The 17562-nt window shown below is 39.6% G+C and overlaps 1 protein-coding gene across 1 annotated transcript; it reads left to right on the top strand.

Moving 5' to 3' along the window:
• The first annotated feature begins 1542 nt into the window (after positions 1 to 1542).
• On the top strand, positions 1543 to 14823 carry blvrb (biliverdin reductase B). Its single transcript, XM_060923574.1, has 5 exons — positions 1543 to 1779; positions 6118 to 6279; positions 10265 to 10354; positions 10434 to 10565; positions 14441 to 14823. The coding sequence occupies exons 1-5, from the start codon at positions 1695 to 1697 to the stop codon at positions 14593 to 14595; spliced, it is 624 nt and encodes a 207-aa protein (XP_060779557.1). The 5' UTR covers positions 1543 to 1694; the 3' UTR covers positions 14596 to 14823.
• The last annotated feature ends 2739 nt before the right edge of the window (positions 14824 to 17562 follow it).

Below are 17562 nucleotides of genomic sequence, written 5' to 3'. Positions count from 1 at the left end.
TGTGGGTTTTCTTCGGGTGCTCTGGTTTCCCCCACAGTCCAAAGACATGCAGGTTAGGTTAACTGGTGACTCTAAATTGACCATAGGTGTGAATGTGAGTGTGAATGGTTGTCTGTGTCTATGTGTCAGCCCTGCGATGACCTGGCGACTTGTCCAGGGTGTACCCCGCCTTTCGCCCGTAGTCAGCTGGGATAGGCTCCAGCTTGCCTGCGACCCTGTAGAACAGGATAAAGCGGCTAGAAATAATGAGATGAGATGAGAATCTCCATAAAAATAATTATAGTATTAAAAAAAAAAACAGACTGAACTGGAAAAGGAAAAAGCAAATAATAACAGTGAAGTGGAGCGCTATAAACACATGAAGGGAAGGGGGGGGTAAAGTTGAGAAAATAAGAGGAGGTAATGAAGGGGGGGGAAGTCAGGAGATACTTTTCTTAGGGCAATTTTGATCGGATAGCACGGTTTAACACAAGCCAAATACACGCGATGAGAGTGGTAATATGGCGGCCAGATGGCTTCACTCGTCTCTACGGAGGGGAACCGGCTATGAGCTCTACAGATTTTATATAGAGCTCGGTGGCCCAGCCATGTACTAAGGACGCTAACGGGGGCAATTTAGCGTTGCGGCAAACAGCAACTGCAATGACGCCATTGCGCCTGTAGGGGGAGGCATTTACCGAGGCTTATGTTCAGAACTTCATTTGGTTTTCGATTCGCAGTAATTTATTAACAGGCCTCGTCAAAGTAAAAGCCCAAGGGCCTAAACAGTTCACTGTCCTGGTGAGACAATTTAATGAAACTGCTCAATTTTTGTCGTTTTTCGTTTTCCAATTTTTGTGTCAGAATCTGAAATGCATTGAAGGTAAGGTACACGGATCAAGTACTAGCAAAAAAAAAAAAAAAACCTGAATGAATGAATGTGCATTGATCCCGACACCTTCCCATCAATACCGGACTTTGCTATCATCAAGAACCGGTTACGCACACATCACTTTAGGCAGTCTATAAGCTCATCCAATTTGCCCTACTGTTTATAATTGCACTAGCCATACCCACAGACTTTAATCTGTTAGGTGCCTGTGTCACTTTATTATTTTGATGTCAATATCAGGGCCTTTTATATTTTATATCTTTATGATTTGCGTGTATTAGATATTTTACGCTTAGTGTTTATTTAATGTTTATTGCTGCATCATGGGTTTGAGAGTAACGCAATTTCAATCTTCTGTATGTCTTGTAGATATTGCAGTATTGACAATAAAGTAAACTTTCTTCTTCTTCTGGTTTATTGGCGGTTGGCAAGCAACTTTTAGATGTGCATTACCGCCATCTTCTGAAAGGGAGTGTGGGTCTGGATCTACGCTACTCTACACTCAAAGGGGAAAAAGGAAAAGGAAAAGAAGAAAAAAAAACTAAAATAAATTAATAAATAAATAAAGGGAAATATAAACAAATAAGCAAAGGGTAAAGTAAACTTTGATTGTGTCGTTGCAATACATTGCAATCAACTTCCGCCTCCAGTGATGACGTCAACTGTTTCCCCACCCCACCGAGAGCCAGCTGTTCTCACGTGACCAGAGTGAAAGGACTTTGAGTGAGGAGCTGTGTTAGCGAGAATAGACGCGCTGTTAATTAAGACCGTAACGACTCTGTGGGTTGGTTTTAAGTGGGACACGGCTTCGAGTCGCAGTAAAATGTCTGATACGATAAAAAACGTGGCGATATTTGGCGCGACAGGAATGACGGGCTTGGTGACCTTACCTCTTGCAGTGGCAGCAGGTGAGAGCCATTTTCTGTGATATTAATAAGAGTGCATTATTTTACAGCTGGCGCACCTCACTAACACCTTCTGCATCACTGTAAAGTCCCTTCGAAGGCATGCTCATGTCAGTGAGGTTTTCCTTTAAGTGGAACCTCACTGACATGGTAACATTTGTACGTGAAAATTAATGGCTTGGTTAATATTCTGTGTTGAACCTGAACACGGACAAATTTAACTGTTTTCCTATTACACAGGTTGTGTTTGAGAATAAAACATTGCAGAAAGTGGGACAAATCAATTGACTCCTTTTTTTTTTGTCTTACAAAAATATAGATTAACAAATAAGTGACCTCTATATTACTGCCATGTCTTATATGCACTCATGTCTGATTTACACACAACTGCTAATAAGATCATCCCCAGGCATGACAGAGATGTTACATGGTGGCACGAAGATATGAAGTTTATCTTCAAGTGGTGAATGTGTATTCATGAGTGAGCGAAGTAAATGAGCGATATATTTTTCAACACAAGAAGATAAACTTTATATCTCTGCACCACTGTGTAATGTTCTTTATATTATATGGACACATCCACAAAAAATATGCAAATTAATCAAAATCATTTTAATTTTGAACCAATTTGTCATTTTGACAATTCGCATCTAGTCAGTGGGAAAACACTGGGAGTGACATCATCGGAGTGAAATATTGGGAATATGTCACTCAAATCTGCAGTGTTTGCAAGTTTTTCAACACGAAAAGATAAACTTTAATATCTTCAAGGCAACATGTGATTTTCTTTTTATTATATAGACACATTCACAACCAAAAAGTACCCAAATTTATCAAAACAATTCATCAATTTCCTTGCGAGTGACATATTGAGAAATATGTCACGGTTTTGGTTCTCCATGTCCCAGATGTAGCTCGTATGAAAAATACGAGTGACGTATTTCCCAGTAAAACACTTGTGTCCATATAATATAAGTGGTTATGCGTGCCTTTACTGTTCTCCACAGAAAAATAAATGCATCCAAGTTTGGTCCTTTTTAAATATTTTATTTCTCAACTTCCCCGAATCATCATGACCTGTGAATAGTACATTCAACAAAACACAAGGATTCAAATTTATCTGTTTTTCACTGTATGCAGCAAATTCTCCAGAGCTGAATCAACACGTGCAGTGTTGCTTAACTTTTATAAATGCTACAGATTTTCTAGCACTGTCAGAGTTGGTAAGAGTTGGTTCAGCACTGGGGATTTTGTACTAAGATGCTGAGCAATCAGAATCGATTCCCCATTTCTTCCTTATTGTCATTATTTACTCTGATCATGAAACAGCTTTCATGCCGAAGTTTTTGAAATACATTCCTGTTGAGTCACGATACACAGCAGCTCACGATAAGGCAGAACAATCAGATTACATTTTATCTTTTCACTCCAGAGAGGGTGGTCCACACTTCTTCACAGTAACTGCCAGTGAACATCAATATTATTCTTTTTTAGATATTTTTCTAAGCAGAAATTAAAATATAATGCAGTGAATGTAATTCATTCACTTTCAGTAAGCACTTTGTCCTGGGCCAGATCCCAAGAACACTTGGTACAAGGAAGGGATGCTATGGAAGTCCATTTAAGTCAATATTAAATAAATAAGCACACATATTTATTTATTACATTGATGTAAATATGGCTATGAAATAAATAAATTACACAAATATGTAAATGAATGTAAATATATAAATTAGTGAATATAGTTCAATAATAAATAAATACTACTTTTATTTATTTCAGGGGACTTTTCTTTCCTAATGCCATATTTATTTGAATCTGTGAGATAGGCATATCCCATTCTTTTGAATATAACAGATGGAAATAAAAAGAGCTGGGACATAAATGTGGCATTAGGAAATAAAATTCCCCTGAAATAAATAAAAGTAGTCCTTTGAAAAATGTCATTTTAAACTTAAAAACCTGTTTGTTATTGAATTATATTAGGTCATTTATTTGTATTCACACTTATTTATATATTTATTGTCTCATTTGTTTATTTCAGGATTTTTTATACCCATATTTATTTATTTCATAACTTTGTTTTATTTATTTATTTATTTATTTATTTTATAGATAAATAAATACATAATTATTGACTTCAGTGGCATTCTGTAGGATGCACCCTGGATGGGAAACCAGTCACTTTGTTCACACACATTCACTCACTCTCATGTGGTCATGGGGAGGACATGCACAGAAACTCTGCTGTATAACGCGAACTCTAATTTGTGAGACAGTGACCACTGACTGCAAAAACATCTCTAGTGTTCCAGTTAGTAATCCAGCACAGTCCACTACATTCTCACTGAGCTTCTCAGTGTTAACCAGTTACTCACGCTAAGAATACGCAGTTTTAGACACAACTTCTGTTTGTAATGCGCCTCAATGCATCTGCAATGAACTATAAACTTCATCTCATCTCATTATCTCTACCTGCTTTATCCTTTTCTACAGGGTCGCAGGAACTATAAACTTTTTTTTAGAAATGAAATGACATTATCTTACTAGCTCTAATACAGTGTCTTGCAAAAGTATTCATCCCCCTTTGTGTTTGTCCTGTTTTGTCACATTACAAGCTGGAATTAAAATGGGTTGTTGGAGGGTTAGCACCATTTGATTTACATAACAAGCCAACCACTTTAAAGGTACAAATTGCTTTTTTTTGTTTTTTTTTTGTTTGTTTTTGTGACACAAACAATAATTAAGATAAAAAAAAAAACAGAAATCTGGAGTGTGCATAACTATTCACCCCCTTTCATATGAAGCTCCTAAATAAGAGCTGGTCTAACCAATTCATTTCATAAGTCACATCATTAGTTGATTAAGATCCACCTGTGTGCAATCAAAGTGTCACATGAACTGTCACATGATGTCTGTATAAATCGTCCTGTTCTGGAAGGACCCTGACTCTGCAACACTACTAAGCAAGCAACATGAGAACCAAGGAACACTCCAAACAGGTCAGTGACAAAGTTGTGGAGAAGTACAGATCACGGTTGGGTTATAAAACATACCCCAAACTTTGAATATCCCACGGAGCACCATCAAATCCATTATAGCAAAATGGAAAGAATATGGCACCACTACAAACCTGACAAGAGAAGGCCACCCACCAAAACTCACAGACCGGGCAAGGAGGGCATTAATCTGAGATGCAACAAAGACACCAAAGATAACACTGAAGGAGCTGCAAAGATCCACAGCGGAAATGGGAGTATCTCTCCATAGGACCACTTTAAGCTGTACACCCCACAGAGCGGGGCTTTATGGAAGAGTGGCCAGAAAAAAGCCATTGCTGAATAAAACACATCTGGAGTTTACCCAACAGGATGTGGCAGACTCCCCAAACACATGGAAGAAGATTCTCTGGTCAGATGAGACTAAAGCTGATCTTTTTGGCCATCATGGGAAATGCCATGTGTGGTGCAAACCCAACACCCTGAGAACACCATTCCTACAGTGAAGCATGGTGGTGGCACCATCATGCTGTGGGGATGTTTTTCATCTGCAGGGACAGGAAAGCTGGTCAGGACTGAAGGAAAGATGGATGGTACTAAATACAGGGCAATTCTGGAGGAAAACCTGTTTGAGTCAGCCAGAGTTTTGAGACTGGGATGAAGGTTCATGTTCCAGCAGGACAATGACCCCAAACATACTGATAAAGCTACAGTATGCTGGAGTGGTTTAAAGGGAAACATTTAAATGTCTTGGAATGACCTAATCAAAGCCCGGACCTTAATCCAATTGAGAATCTGTGGCATAACTTGAATATTGCTGTACATCAATGCAACCCTTCTAACTTGTCGAAATTGGTGCAGTTTTGCCTTGAGGAATGGACAAAAATCCCAGTGGCTAGATGTGCTAAATGAATAGAGACATACCCCAAGAGACTTGCAACTGTAATTGCAGCAAAAGGTGTCTCTACAAAGTATTGATTTGGGGGGTGAATACCTATGCACACTCCAGATTTCTGTTTTTTCATTTTAATTGTCGCAATAAAACAACAATTTTACATCTTTAAAGTGGTAGGCATGTTGTGTAAATCAAATGGTGCTAGCCCCCCAAAAATCCATTTTAATTCCAGCTTGTAATGTGACAAAACAGGACAAATGTGAAGGGGGATGAATACTTTTGCAAGACACTGTAAGCACATAAACTTTCTTTAAGCGTCAACAGCTGCTGCATATCCTTTACTCTTCATGGGGTCTAAAATGCTCCATTTCTGGTCAGGCTGATACTGGGATGACACACTGGGCTTTATTTCACACCTATTGATCTTTCTGAATATATTTGCTCTAGGTTATAACGTGACGGTGCTGGTAAGGGATCCATCCAAGCTGCCTGCTGACCATAAAGCCTCCAGGGTTGTGGTGGGAGATGTCCTTAACAAAGATGATGTGAAGAAGACTTTGGAGGGTCAGGATGCTGTCATCATCATTCTGGGCACAAGGAATGATCTTAGTGAGTTAGTGGTGAAACATTTTTACACACATTTTCAGTGAATTAAAAAGGTGGGGTTTTTTTTGTTTTTTTTTAAATTCCCAAGTGGGCAGTTGTGTATGTCTACCATTTTCAATAAAGAATTAGAACAGAATATAAGGGGACTGATCTGTTATGATGCAATACCATGAAATTATTTGTTGTCATCATTGGCCGTGTGTTATCTTGGCCATAAAGGACCAGGTTCTTTGAGACTTTAAGTTCATGTGTTATCAAAGATCTGTCTCTGCAAATATTTCTGAGTAGTTAAACAAACTACTCGAGATTTATAACGGCTCTCGGAGGTAAGGCTCTCAGATGTCCTGCCATATTAGTTAGCTATGTGGCTAGCATTGAAGGTTAGAAATATTTTATGAATATGACTTAAAATTCTCAAACAAATCCTGTCAGGTTAGCACTTCATAGCCACTTGGATAACAAAATATGTGAAAATACATGTGCTTACACTCACCGGCCACTTTAATAGGAACTTGTTCTTGATTCTAAGATTCCTGTTCTTGGCTGGCAGGAGTGGAACCCAATGTGGTCTTCTGCTGCTGCATGCTGAGATGCTTTTCTGCTTACCATGGTTGTAAAAAGTGATTATACAGTATGAGTTACTATATCCTTTCTGGCAGCTCGAACCAATCTGGCCATTTTCCTCTGATCTCTCTTATCAACAAGACTTTTACACCCACAAAACTGCCGCTCATTCAATGTATGTTTGTTTGTTTGTTTGTTTTTCTCACCATTCCGTGTAAACTCTAGAGACTGTTGTGTGTGTGAAAACCCCAGGAGATCAGCAGTTTCTGAAATATTCGAACCAGTCCATCTGGCTCAAACCAACACCCATGCCACAGTGAAAGGCACACTTTGAGATCACAATTTTTTTCATTCTGATGTTTGAAGTGAACATTAACTGAAGCTCTTGATTTGTATCTGTATGATTTTATGCATTGTGTTGCTGTCAAGGGATTGGCTGATTATAGAACTGCATAAAATAGCAGGTGTATTGCTGTACCTAATAAAGTGGCCAGTGAGTGTACATGGGTAGACAAATCCATAGCCCAGGTACTCAAGATAATCACATTTCATGTCTAGGCTATTAGGTTTTTTGTTTTTTTTTTGACAAACAGGTTCACAACCAAAGAAGGGGAAAAAATGTTTGCAAAAACTTTTCAGGAGAAGATAAGAATTATAGTCCTATAAAAAATAGTCTGCTCCCTGGGATTTTTATTTTTTATATATATATATATATATATATATATATATATATATATATATATATATATATATATATATAAAAATAAGTAAGTAATATAAAAAATTGTGTGTGTTGTTTTACCAGCTGGGAGGTCCGTATTGTGAAATACCGTGACCGAGGTCTTGAAAGTACTGAGCGAGGCCCTCTGGGCTGAGGTCAGTATTCAAAGCCGAGATCACGGTATTTCACCATACGGACAGACCTTAAGGTGGTAAATAATATATTTATTTTTTTCTTTACCAAATTCTAACAGAAAACGAGAGCACCCGAAAGGGAAAACCGAGCTGAGGCGGGCCGCCATTTTGAATCCTCATTCATGGCTGTAATGCAAATTGCTTCCTCCTCGGTATACAAGTGCACTTCCATGGCAGGAAAAAAAATTACATTTTGCCGCCCATGTAGTCCCCTATTTATACAAAATTGAGTCATTCAGGATTCAGCCATGTTTTTGCTCGGCGTTGGAAGTAGTTACAGGTTTTTAGCTTTCTCCTGAAATGTTTTATTTTATTTCTTCTTCCTCAGGGTAGTAAAACTTGCTTTCGCTGTGAACACTGTCGTTATCGCTATCCATGATGTAAAATTAATCCTATTATGCTGAGAAATGCTGGCAAAAATGTATAAGATTTTTGATAATCTTATAAGTAAATCTTATAAAAAAGATAAATGTTGACAAAAATTGCTACTATGTTTGTTGTGAATGAGCGAGCTGCCAGAGGTCAGTACCCAGGGTCTGTAACTGGGGTCCGTATCGTAGGATACGGACCCGCTCGCCAGCCAATCAGAGCGCAGGATTTGATGGAAACCGGACCGCGAAAAAAAAACCTTATTTATTTCCCTTGTATTTAATTTGCCAGGCAAATTAAACATGAGACTGGCAGCACACTGGAGCATTTAATTGCCTTAGTGGATTAAATAATGAATTTGTCAACCCCTGACATATTTTCATTACCACTTTTAATAAGAACACCTGTACACCTGCTTCATGTAGTTATCCCAACAGCTAATCATGTAGCAGCAATGCAGTATACAAAATCATCCAGATAAAGGTCAACAGCTTCAGTTAATGTTCACATCAGAAAAAGACCATGCAACATTTTTTTCCCCCCAATTTCCATTTGTCGATGAACCTGTGACCACTGTGGCCTCGAGAGTCCTGTTCATGGCTGGCAGGAATGAAACCTCGTGCTCTGCTGCTGTTGTAGTCCATCCACCTCAAGGTCTGATGGGCTGTGCATTCTGAGATGCTTTACAAACCAAAAAGGTGTTTCTGTCTGCAGAACTGTTATTCATTGGATATATTTAACAGTTATTCCACGAAATCGAGTTGTACATGAGCTGATAGCTGACGAGGTGCGTAGCGTCAAGTTGGCTATAAGCCATGTACGATGAGATTGAGTGGAATAACTGTTATTCTATCCACCTTCACTGGGTTTTGAGAAACAGAGCATTTTTATTTTTTGCAAATTCGATAAATAAAAACTTTATATAAAACATCTGACAATTATTTCCGCTTAGAATACAAACAAACCAGCAAAATGACAGTAGCAATTTGTGAAAAATGCTACAATAATAATTCTTGAAAAATAAAAAAATGATGCGTTCTCATCAGATACTTTTATTACATATTTTGTTGCCTTTTTTGTATTTTTCAGGGTTTTGTTTTCAAGTAGAGTTTTTATTTCATCCTCAGTTGGTTGAACAACATGCTCTGCCATTTCGTTTTTCTCTACTCACAGTATATGAGCTGATAGCCTAGTAGTAGAGTAGCCAATCAGAGTGCATGATTACTCATCCAGTGAATGTGGATAGAATCATTTGTTTTTCACCCCATTCTGTGTTAAGTCTCATGAACGCTGTTGTGTATGAAAATCCCAGGAGATGCTCAAGAGACACATTCTGAAACACTCAAACCATCCTGTCTGGTCCCAACAACCATGCCATGGTGAAAGTCACCGCAATCACATTTTTCCCCATTCTGATGTTTGATTAGAACATAAATTGAAGCTCTTTGAAGAAGAAGCCTTTATTAGTAACGTACACTTAAGCACAGTGAAATTCCTCCTCTGCGTTTAACCCATCTGAAGCAGTGAACAATGAGCACATACACATACCCAGAGCAGTGGGCAGCTATGCTACAGCGCCCGGGGAGCAGTTGGGGGTTAGGTGCCTTGCTCAAGGGCACTTCAGCCCTGATACAGAGTGCTGTTCATTCACTCATCTCCCTTCACATTTTTCCTGCCAGTCCCGGGGATTGAACCAGCGACCCTTGGGGCCCAAGGCTGCTTCTCTAACCTTCAGTCTTAAATTTGACTTGTGTTTGCATGATTTTATAAATGTGCTGCTGCCACAATTGGCTGATGTTGTGTATGAGTGGGTGTATAGGTGTTTCTATTAAAGTGGCTTGTGAAAGTATACTTTTCCTTTCTAGTTCTTCATTCCAAGTTGAAAATTTTCATATATAGACGAAGACGTTGCCACAATCCAGTTCTCATTTCCAACTATAGGGATCCAAAGATATGCTTTCTATGGCCTGCAGTCTGCCAATAATTCTGTTCACCAGATGTGATTTTTCATGAAGGCTTGAAAACATGAGACACAACTACTGCTTTGTCTGAGGAGTAATTGAACTATACTATAATTCTAGCAATCTATGATCTTTAAACAATAGGCATTTATTTTTATATGCAAATATCTGATCTGTAGGTCCTACTACCATGATGTCTGAGGGCACACGGAACATCCTGGAGGCCATGAAAGCCCGTGGCATCTGCAAAGTGATTGGCTGCATGTCCGGTATGACTCATTTGTGTGTTTTAAATACATTATTTAACACGAATTGTACAGTAAGCCCTTATGTCGTCTTTGTTCACAGCGTTTTTGCTGTGGGAACGAGAAAAGGTTCCTCCTCGCCTGGTTCCTGTCACTGAAGATCATGAGCGCATGCACATCTTGCTGAAGGAGTCTGGATTGGATTATGTAGCGGTGTTGCCTCCACACATCGCAGGTAATGAATACTAACTCAGTCCAGTGTGATTTAACACCTCCAGTGTTGAGTTAAACCTCACGGTCTTGGCAGTTAATGAATTAATAGATCATTGTACAGACAGGTGACGAATTAAACAAAAAAACAACATGGTCTCTTAGCAACACCACGAGCCACCAGAACAGCTTCTGTCCATCCTGACAGATTCTACAAATACTTCTGTATCTCTATTAGAGAGATGAACTAAAAATATTTTCTCAGTTAGTGTTTTATGGTAGTGGAAAGCATTATCTAACACACAGGTCACATTGGGTTCAGATCCAGCCACTGTGAAGGCCATAACGTATGATTTACATCATTTTTTTGAATACTTGGTAAAGCTCACATGCCCTGAGGATGGGGCCAGAGTCATCCTGGAAGAGACCAGTTGGTCCAGCTGGGAAATGGGAGAAATGTTTCATCACAGAATGAAGGCAGTTGGGCAGAATAAATCTGTATTGGTTGCAGTGACTGGGTCACTCGATGAAATCGGCAGCCAAATTGTGACATGACAGTAAAATAATTCTACAGAAAAAAGAATTTTGAGGGAAAACTCCCACACTTACATTGATATTACTATCAGACATAATGGCACATAAATGGGTCAAAGATAAAAGATAACATCTCCACTCAAACACGAGTTATGAGGCATCTCATTTACTGCATTGTTCATCCTCCATCACTTTGTGGTGAGTCTAAGGTTCGGAAGGACTTGAGTATTGAGGAAAGTGAAGTTACCTCTTAATCACCATTGCTCCCAGGTCCGCTCTGACCCGGAGTGGTAGCACGTGCCTGGGTTCCAGCAATGGGTTAAATAGCACATCACCAATAAGGCGCTGGCAGCAGGGCACTTTTCGGTGCAATGTGGCAGATGAACTCAACAGGGTCAATGGCATACCACCAGATAGCATGCGGAAGAGCCACTCAAATGGCCAACAGATGGCATCACCCAGCAAGTCAGTTGTCACTGCGGGGCAACTTCCATACCTGTCAGGTCTGTAGCACTTTTGTGCACCACTTGGTATCAGGTCTGGAGGTCCAGAGAGACAAGACGATGGGGGCACGACATTATTTGTCTTACCTTACTGTGCAAGGCTCTTCTCTAGGAGAGGAGAATAAGAGAGCCCTGTGGCGATGGGGTAAATGCGACGACAGCAGGTCTGAGAAAGCTGGAAGTTGCTATCCTACGAGGGCTCACAAAGCCAGACATTCCATGGCGGCTCGGCTAGGCCGTTCATGCCACCGCTGCGGACAACTCTGCTGCTCTGGTGTGGGCCTCGTGGCCCATCTGCATTTCTGCACGTCCTAGTGAAGTGGTCATCACTAGCGATGGACAGCCAATAACAACTGTATTGTGCATGTCCCAAAGACACAAAAACAACAATGAATATGAATAAAAATTTATTTTAAAAAAAGGAAAACATTTGACAAGCCAATTAATAACATTAAGAGAAGTTTGAATCAATAATCATCAGTTTGGACCTGTTGAACCTTGAAGGTTTCAAACTGGATCTGGAGCACAGAATCAAGCTTCTGCCATGACCATCTCAGTCCCCTGAGTTGAACTCCAGTGAAAACCCCAGTGTGGGGTGAGCTGAAGAAGAGAGGGCACAAGAGAGGGCCGAGGACCCTGCATGATCTGGAGAGATTGTGTAAATAGGAATGGTCTCGCAGACCTGTTTACTCCTATGATTTGTCCGTAGTTCCTACGATTTTTCAAAGCAAAATACGGACTACGAATTCTTGTCCAAAAACTATGATTTATGGCCGAAATGTTGCCAAATGTTTCATCAGGCTTTCCTCTAAACGGGGGAACAGGGGCGCTGCGCCCTCTTACTCTCGGCGTGCGCCCCCTTACCGACTCCGTGAAAACATCCCAGCAACACTACATGACAATGTGTCTGATCATCAAATACGTTATAATTGCTCCAAAAATATTCCAATCATAGTAGATACACCGCCAGATGGTGCAAAAACAATCCGAATTGGCGTTTTCCAGACTGAGGCGCCATGTTGTTTAGTTGTTTACTTGTCGCGGCTGCTCTCGCGAGATTTAACATGGGTTACATACAAGGTCAGCTGACTTGTAGAGCAAGATTTCTCGAGACTGAATGACCTTTCACCCACCGGTGCGGGAGCTTTTGACAGAAGTTGTTCGCGAGTTGTTTTTGTTGACACTTGGGCATTTAAAGATGTCATCCCACGGCACGAAACGGAAGAAAGCCAAAGACTGTCCGGGGCAGAAGATGAATACTTCTTTCTTTTTCAATGTTGACAGACAATTTGTTACAATTTCCCTCTCAGATAGCCTCAGAATGTCCCATTGGAGCATTTTTCAAAGGCTTTGCACGGCGGGGGGGGGACGGGACAACTGGCACCATCCCCCCCCCCGCTTCGCTCCCTCGCCATGGTGAGCGCCCTCATACTAAATTTTTCTAGAAAAAATCCTGTTCATGACTTACTTTATAATCATATTTATTGTGGGAATCGAACATCGATCATATAGTCATGGGCGCAGCCATGTTTAATCACATTTAAGCCACGTTTACCGTACGTTGCATTGAATGCCATAATTGAGTTGCCATAAATGCATGTTCAGTTATTAACCAATGTCAAACTTTGTTAACTTGAAATTAAACTTTTTTGATGTTGACATTTTTTTCTTGTTTTGTCAAGTTGCCAGGTATCAATGACTTGTGATTTGTTAGTAAAGAGTGTGAGATCAGTATAGCTGCCAATCAAGTATTAAGTAGCCTATTAGAGCATAGTATGGTCTCTGAAATATTTTTTCTTATTGTAGCATCCTAAATAAGTATTACTGCTAGTCTTCTGGTTATTTCAGAGATACTGAAATAATGAAATGTATGAGGAGTCAACAAGTAGACCTTAGAGTCTAGGCTTGGTAATATGAGGATTATGGAGCAGATCTAAAATCTTACATGGGTTTGCTTTTTGGTTCTCACAGGTGCTTAACTTGACAGAAAAAATAAGACCAGTGCTAGATTTTAATTTTTAAAATTTTGTTCATGTAATCTATCACTTACTTTCAACTTGAATGAGTACTATTATCTAATAGGCTGCTTTCTACTTTTTGTCTTCGATACAATACATAGATTGGACCCCAGTAAAATTCCTACTGACAGCTTACCAAAACTACTGACAAGATACTGCAAGACTACTGACAGGGCAAATTTGGGGTAAACAGGTCTGGTCTCGGATGCCCTGCTCTGTATCTCCAACCTTATAAAATGTTATACGAGAAGATTCAGGGCTGTTTTACTGGCAAAGGAAGGTTGTACAAAGTATTAAATGCAGGGATGCCGATAATAGTGGCATGTGTTTTTGGTGAAAATAATTATTTCTTGATGACGGATTTATTTTTTTCTGAATACATTCTCCAGTTAAAGGATGGATTTTTCTTTTTGTGTGTGTGAGATGACACGACTTCACCAAAAGGTGGTTTTGTTTTTTTAAACCAGTTTTTACAAGGGGTGCCAATAATTGTGGAGGGCATTGATTATGTATTTATATGGCTGCAGTATTCATGGAGTGACCCAACTCTTCTTTCTAAGGCAACAAGTGGCCTCAAACCATGCCAGCAAATTAAAACACGTCCTAAGAATAACACAGTCGGAGCCAATTCCTTTCATTTGTTAAACTTTTGAGCTGATATTCTAATTTTTAAACCAGTTAATATTTTAACAGCTTTAAAAGTCTCCTTTGTATCGTTTTAAATTTGTGTCCTCAGGAAAGGCAAATATTTGCCCTCACCTGTACAGCAGTGTCTCTTATTTTAAGTGTGTTTTATACACACACAATGTAGTAACTGCTGTTAATAACCATCTCCTCCTCTGCAGATAACCATCCTCTGACTGAGAAATACACAGTCACTGAGAACATGCTGCGGGGAAGAGTCATCTCCAAACATGATCTTGGTCACTTCTTCGTCAAGTGTCTTTCCACGTCTGAGTGGGATGGGAAGACAGTGGGGGTGTGTGGAGAATACAGCTAAACTCTCACTGTTCAGTACAACTTCATTAGGTTTTGTAACACGCCTTTTTAATGCAACAGATCTTCATGACATAAAGGAAATAATTGATTAAACAGATAATAATGCAATACAATAATCTCATTATGATTACTTTTTTTTGCAGTGTCAATGCGTTTGATTAAATGCTTATTAGATGTACAATATTCTTTTATATTTAGAAATTAAAAGTCTATTTTGAAAGTAAATAAACTTTTCGTTGGCGTGGTGAAATTTAAATATTATAATACATTTTGCCAATGTCTGTTTTTGAAACTTCGATTTTAAACAGCAAAACAAATGACCTTTAAACTACATTACCCAGAGTCACATGCGGCAGGCTCGACTGAAAAGCGGGAAATATAAAAATTCCAGCGAACACTGCAGTGTTTGCTCCCCCCGGTTACTTTTTTGTTCCACCTGTATTCTGACAAACCCCGCCTCCTACTATTGGATTGGCTGAACTACAGAGGAAGTCCCGGTGATTTTAACGGGGGCAACCCCTGAGCTGGCCGCCATCTTACCACTCGCATCGCGTGTATTTGGCTTACGTGTTAAACCATCAGATCTGATCAAATTTGCTCCAAGAAAATTATCTCTTGAATTTTTTCTCCTTTCATTATCTCCTATTTTCTCACCTTTACCCCCATCCCTTACATATCTTTATAGCGCTCCCCTTCACTGTTATTGTGGGTTTCCCCCCCTTTAAGTTCAGTCTCTGATCTTTTTTTTTTTTTTGAACGGCCCTTTTACTACTATAATTAACTGAGATAATTTCAGTTTTTTTCTTAAACAGTGTATATTTCTTCTTCTTTTCTATTAGTTAATCAAACAAACACAAAGGCTGCACAATACTTTTTTTATTTAGGACAGTTGTTGAAACAGAATTTTCTCGTGCTATTTACCATTTTCACTTCATTCTCAAGCCCTGTGATGACCTGGTGACTTGTCCAGGGTGTACCCTGCCTTTCGCCCGTAGTCAGTTGGGATAGGCTCCAGCTTGCCTGCGACCCTGTAGAACAGGATAAAGCGGCTAGAGATAATGAGATGAGACTTCATTCTCGCAGTCAGGTCTTAACAGTATTTATTGCTTGCAAGCTGCATGAATATTGTGACAGTGAATTATGTGACCAATAAATACTGTTAAGACCTGACTGTGAGAATGAAGTGAAAATGGTAAATAGCACGAGAAAATAATTGTTTCAACAACTGTCCTAAATAAAAAAAAAAGTATTGTACAGCCTTTGTATTGGTTAGATAGATAGATAGGAAGGAAGGAAGGAAGGAAGGAAGAATTATATGAGTGTGTAAGAGAAACTGAAATAATTTTTGTTAAAATGTGTGTGTGTGTAAGGAATGTGGAGAAAATAAGATGAGATAATGAGAGGAAAAAAAGTCAGGAGATACTTTTTGGGGGGCAAATTTTAAGTCAAGTTTATTTGTATAACGCTTTTAACAACAGACATTGTCGCAAAGCAGCTTTACAGAATTTGAACGACTTAAAACACAAACTAATTTTATCCCTAATCTATCCCCAATGAGAAGCTTGTGGCGACGGTGGCAAGGAAAAACTCCCTCAGACGACATGAGGAAGAAACCTCGAGAGGAACCAGACTCAAAAGGGAACCCATCCTCATTTGGGCAACAACAGACAACATGACTATAACATTAACAGTTTTAGCAAGAAGTCAGTTTCGTTGATGTTATAAACTCTTCATTGGTGGAAACTTGAGTGCAAAACTGTTCATGACAACTGCAGTCCTAAAGTTACCAAGTCAACTGTAGTCCTCAGCCATAAAAGCATGACTAAATTTGATCGGATACGACGGTTTAACACACAAGCCAAATACACGCAATGCGAGTGGTAAGATGGCGGCCAGATGGCTTCACTCCGACGAGCCTATGCGCTCTCTAAAGTTTATATAGCGCTCAATGGGGGCAACTAGAAGAAAGGCGGAACGTTACAAACCAATCATAGTGAAGGGTGGCGGGATTTATCGGAATGCGAGTGCACAAAAGAATAACTCGTTTGCTTCTCACACTCGTATACTAAAAAGTAGAAGTTGAGTTCTGTCTGATTCACGCGACACTGAGGTAAGTGAGTGTAATAAGCTAAGCCAACCGAAGCTAACTTCAGCAATGTAACGGTAATAGATGGCTAATTCTCAGTTAGTGTATGTCTTTGTTTTGTTTCCTCCAGCCTGTGTTTTTTTGTTAAAGCGTTTCATATGTGTTTAGAACTAATAAGTTATTTCTTAAACCGGTCGGTGTTTATAGACTGATAATTAGCTCGGTTAGTCTGTGGCCGTATCCCAATTCCCTCCTTCCTCCATAGGTGCACTACACACTGACTACGTTTACATGCACATCCAAATCGAGCTGCTGTCGGTAATCGAGCTGAAGGTCCCAGCAGGGTGCCAGAGAAATCCAATCCTACATGCAGTGTTTAAATCGAGCTATTGTTATGAGGTGCATTGTGCACCCGAGCCACAGGTGGCGCTACACGCCCCATCGTGTTGGTACACTTCCGGTTGTCGTCATGAAGAAGAGCTATTCAAGAGTATAAACAAGGTGACTACAGGCGGAAATTAGCATGTACTGCTATAACCTGGGACAGACATCTGTCCTTACTACAAGGATAATGTTTAATTTTGTACACTGTCCCTTTTAAAAATAAAATAAACTCTAAGAAGAGTGTTTGTAGTTTGTATGTACGAACAGAAGTGTTCCTAATAAAGTGGGCGGCTAAGGTGAAGTGTCATGCCGACCGAGGCTGGGTTGTTTTTTTTTTCGACACAATTCACAGCTATGCAACAGATGTATTTGGTGATACAGTAAGTGAGCTAAATTTTAACAGTGCAAACAATGCCACAAAAAGAAAAGATTCATGCCGTTGTCATGCTGACCGAGGCTGTTGTGTTTCCCTTGTGGTCTTGTCACTTCCGGAAGGGG

Source organism: Neoarius graeffei, chromosome 6 (genome assembly GCF_027579695.1).
Source record: "Neoarius graeffei isolate fNeoGra1 chromosome 6, fNeoGra1.pri, whole genome shotgun sequence".
NCBI classification, from domain to species: domain Eukaryota; kingdom Metazoa; phylum Chordata; class Actinopteri; order Siluriformes; family Ariidae; genus Neoarius; species Neoarius graeffei.
This window is presented reverse-complemented; position numbering and strand designations above follow the sequence as displayed.

Coding starts and splice junctions, on each gene's coding strand:
- blvrb (XM_060923574.1), top strand. CDS start 1,695: ATGTCTGATACGATAAAAAACGTGGCGATATTTGGCGCGACAGGAATG. Junction 6,280..10,264: donor GGGCACAAGGAATGATCTTA/GTGAGTTAGTGG, acceptor TCTGATCTGTAG/GTCCTACTACCATGATGTCT. Junction 10,566..14,440: donor GTTGCCTCCACACATCGCAG/GTAATGAATACT, acceptor CCTCCTCTGCAG/ATAACCATCCTCTGACTGAG.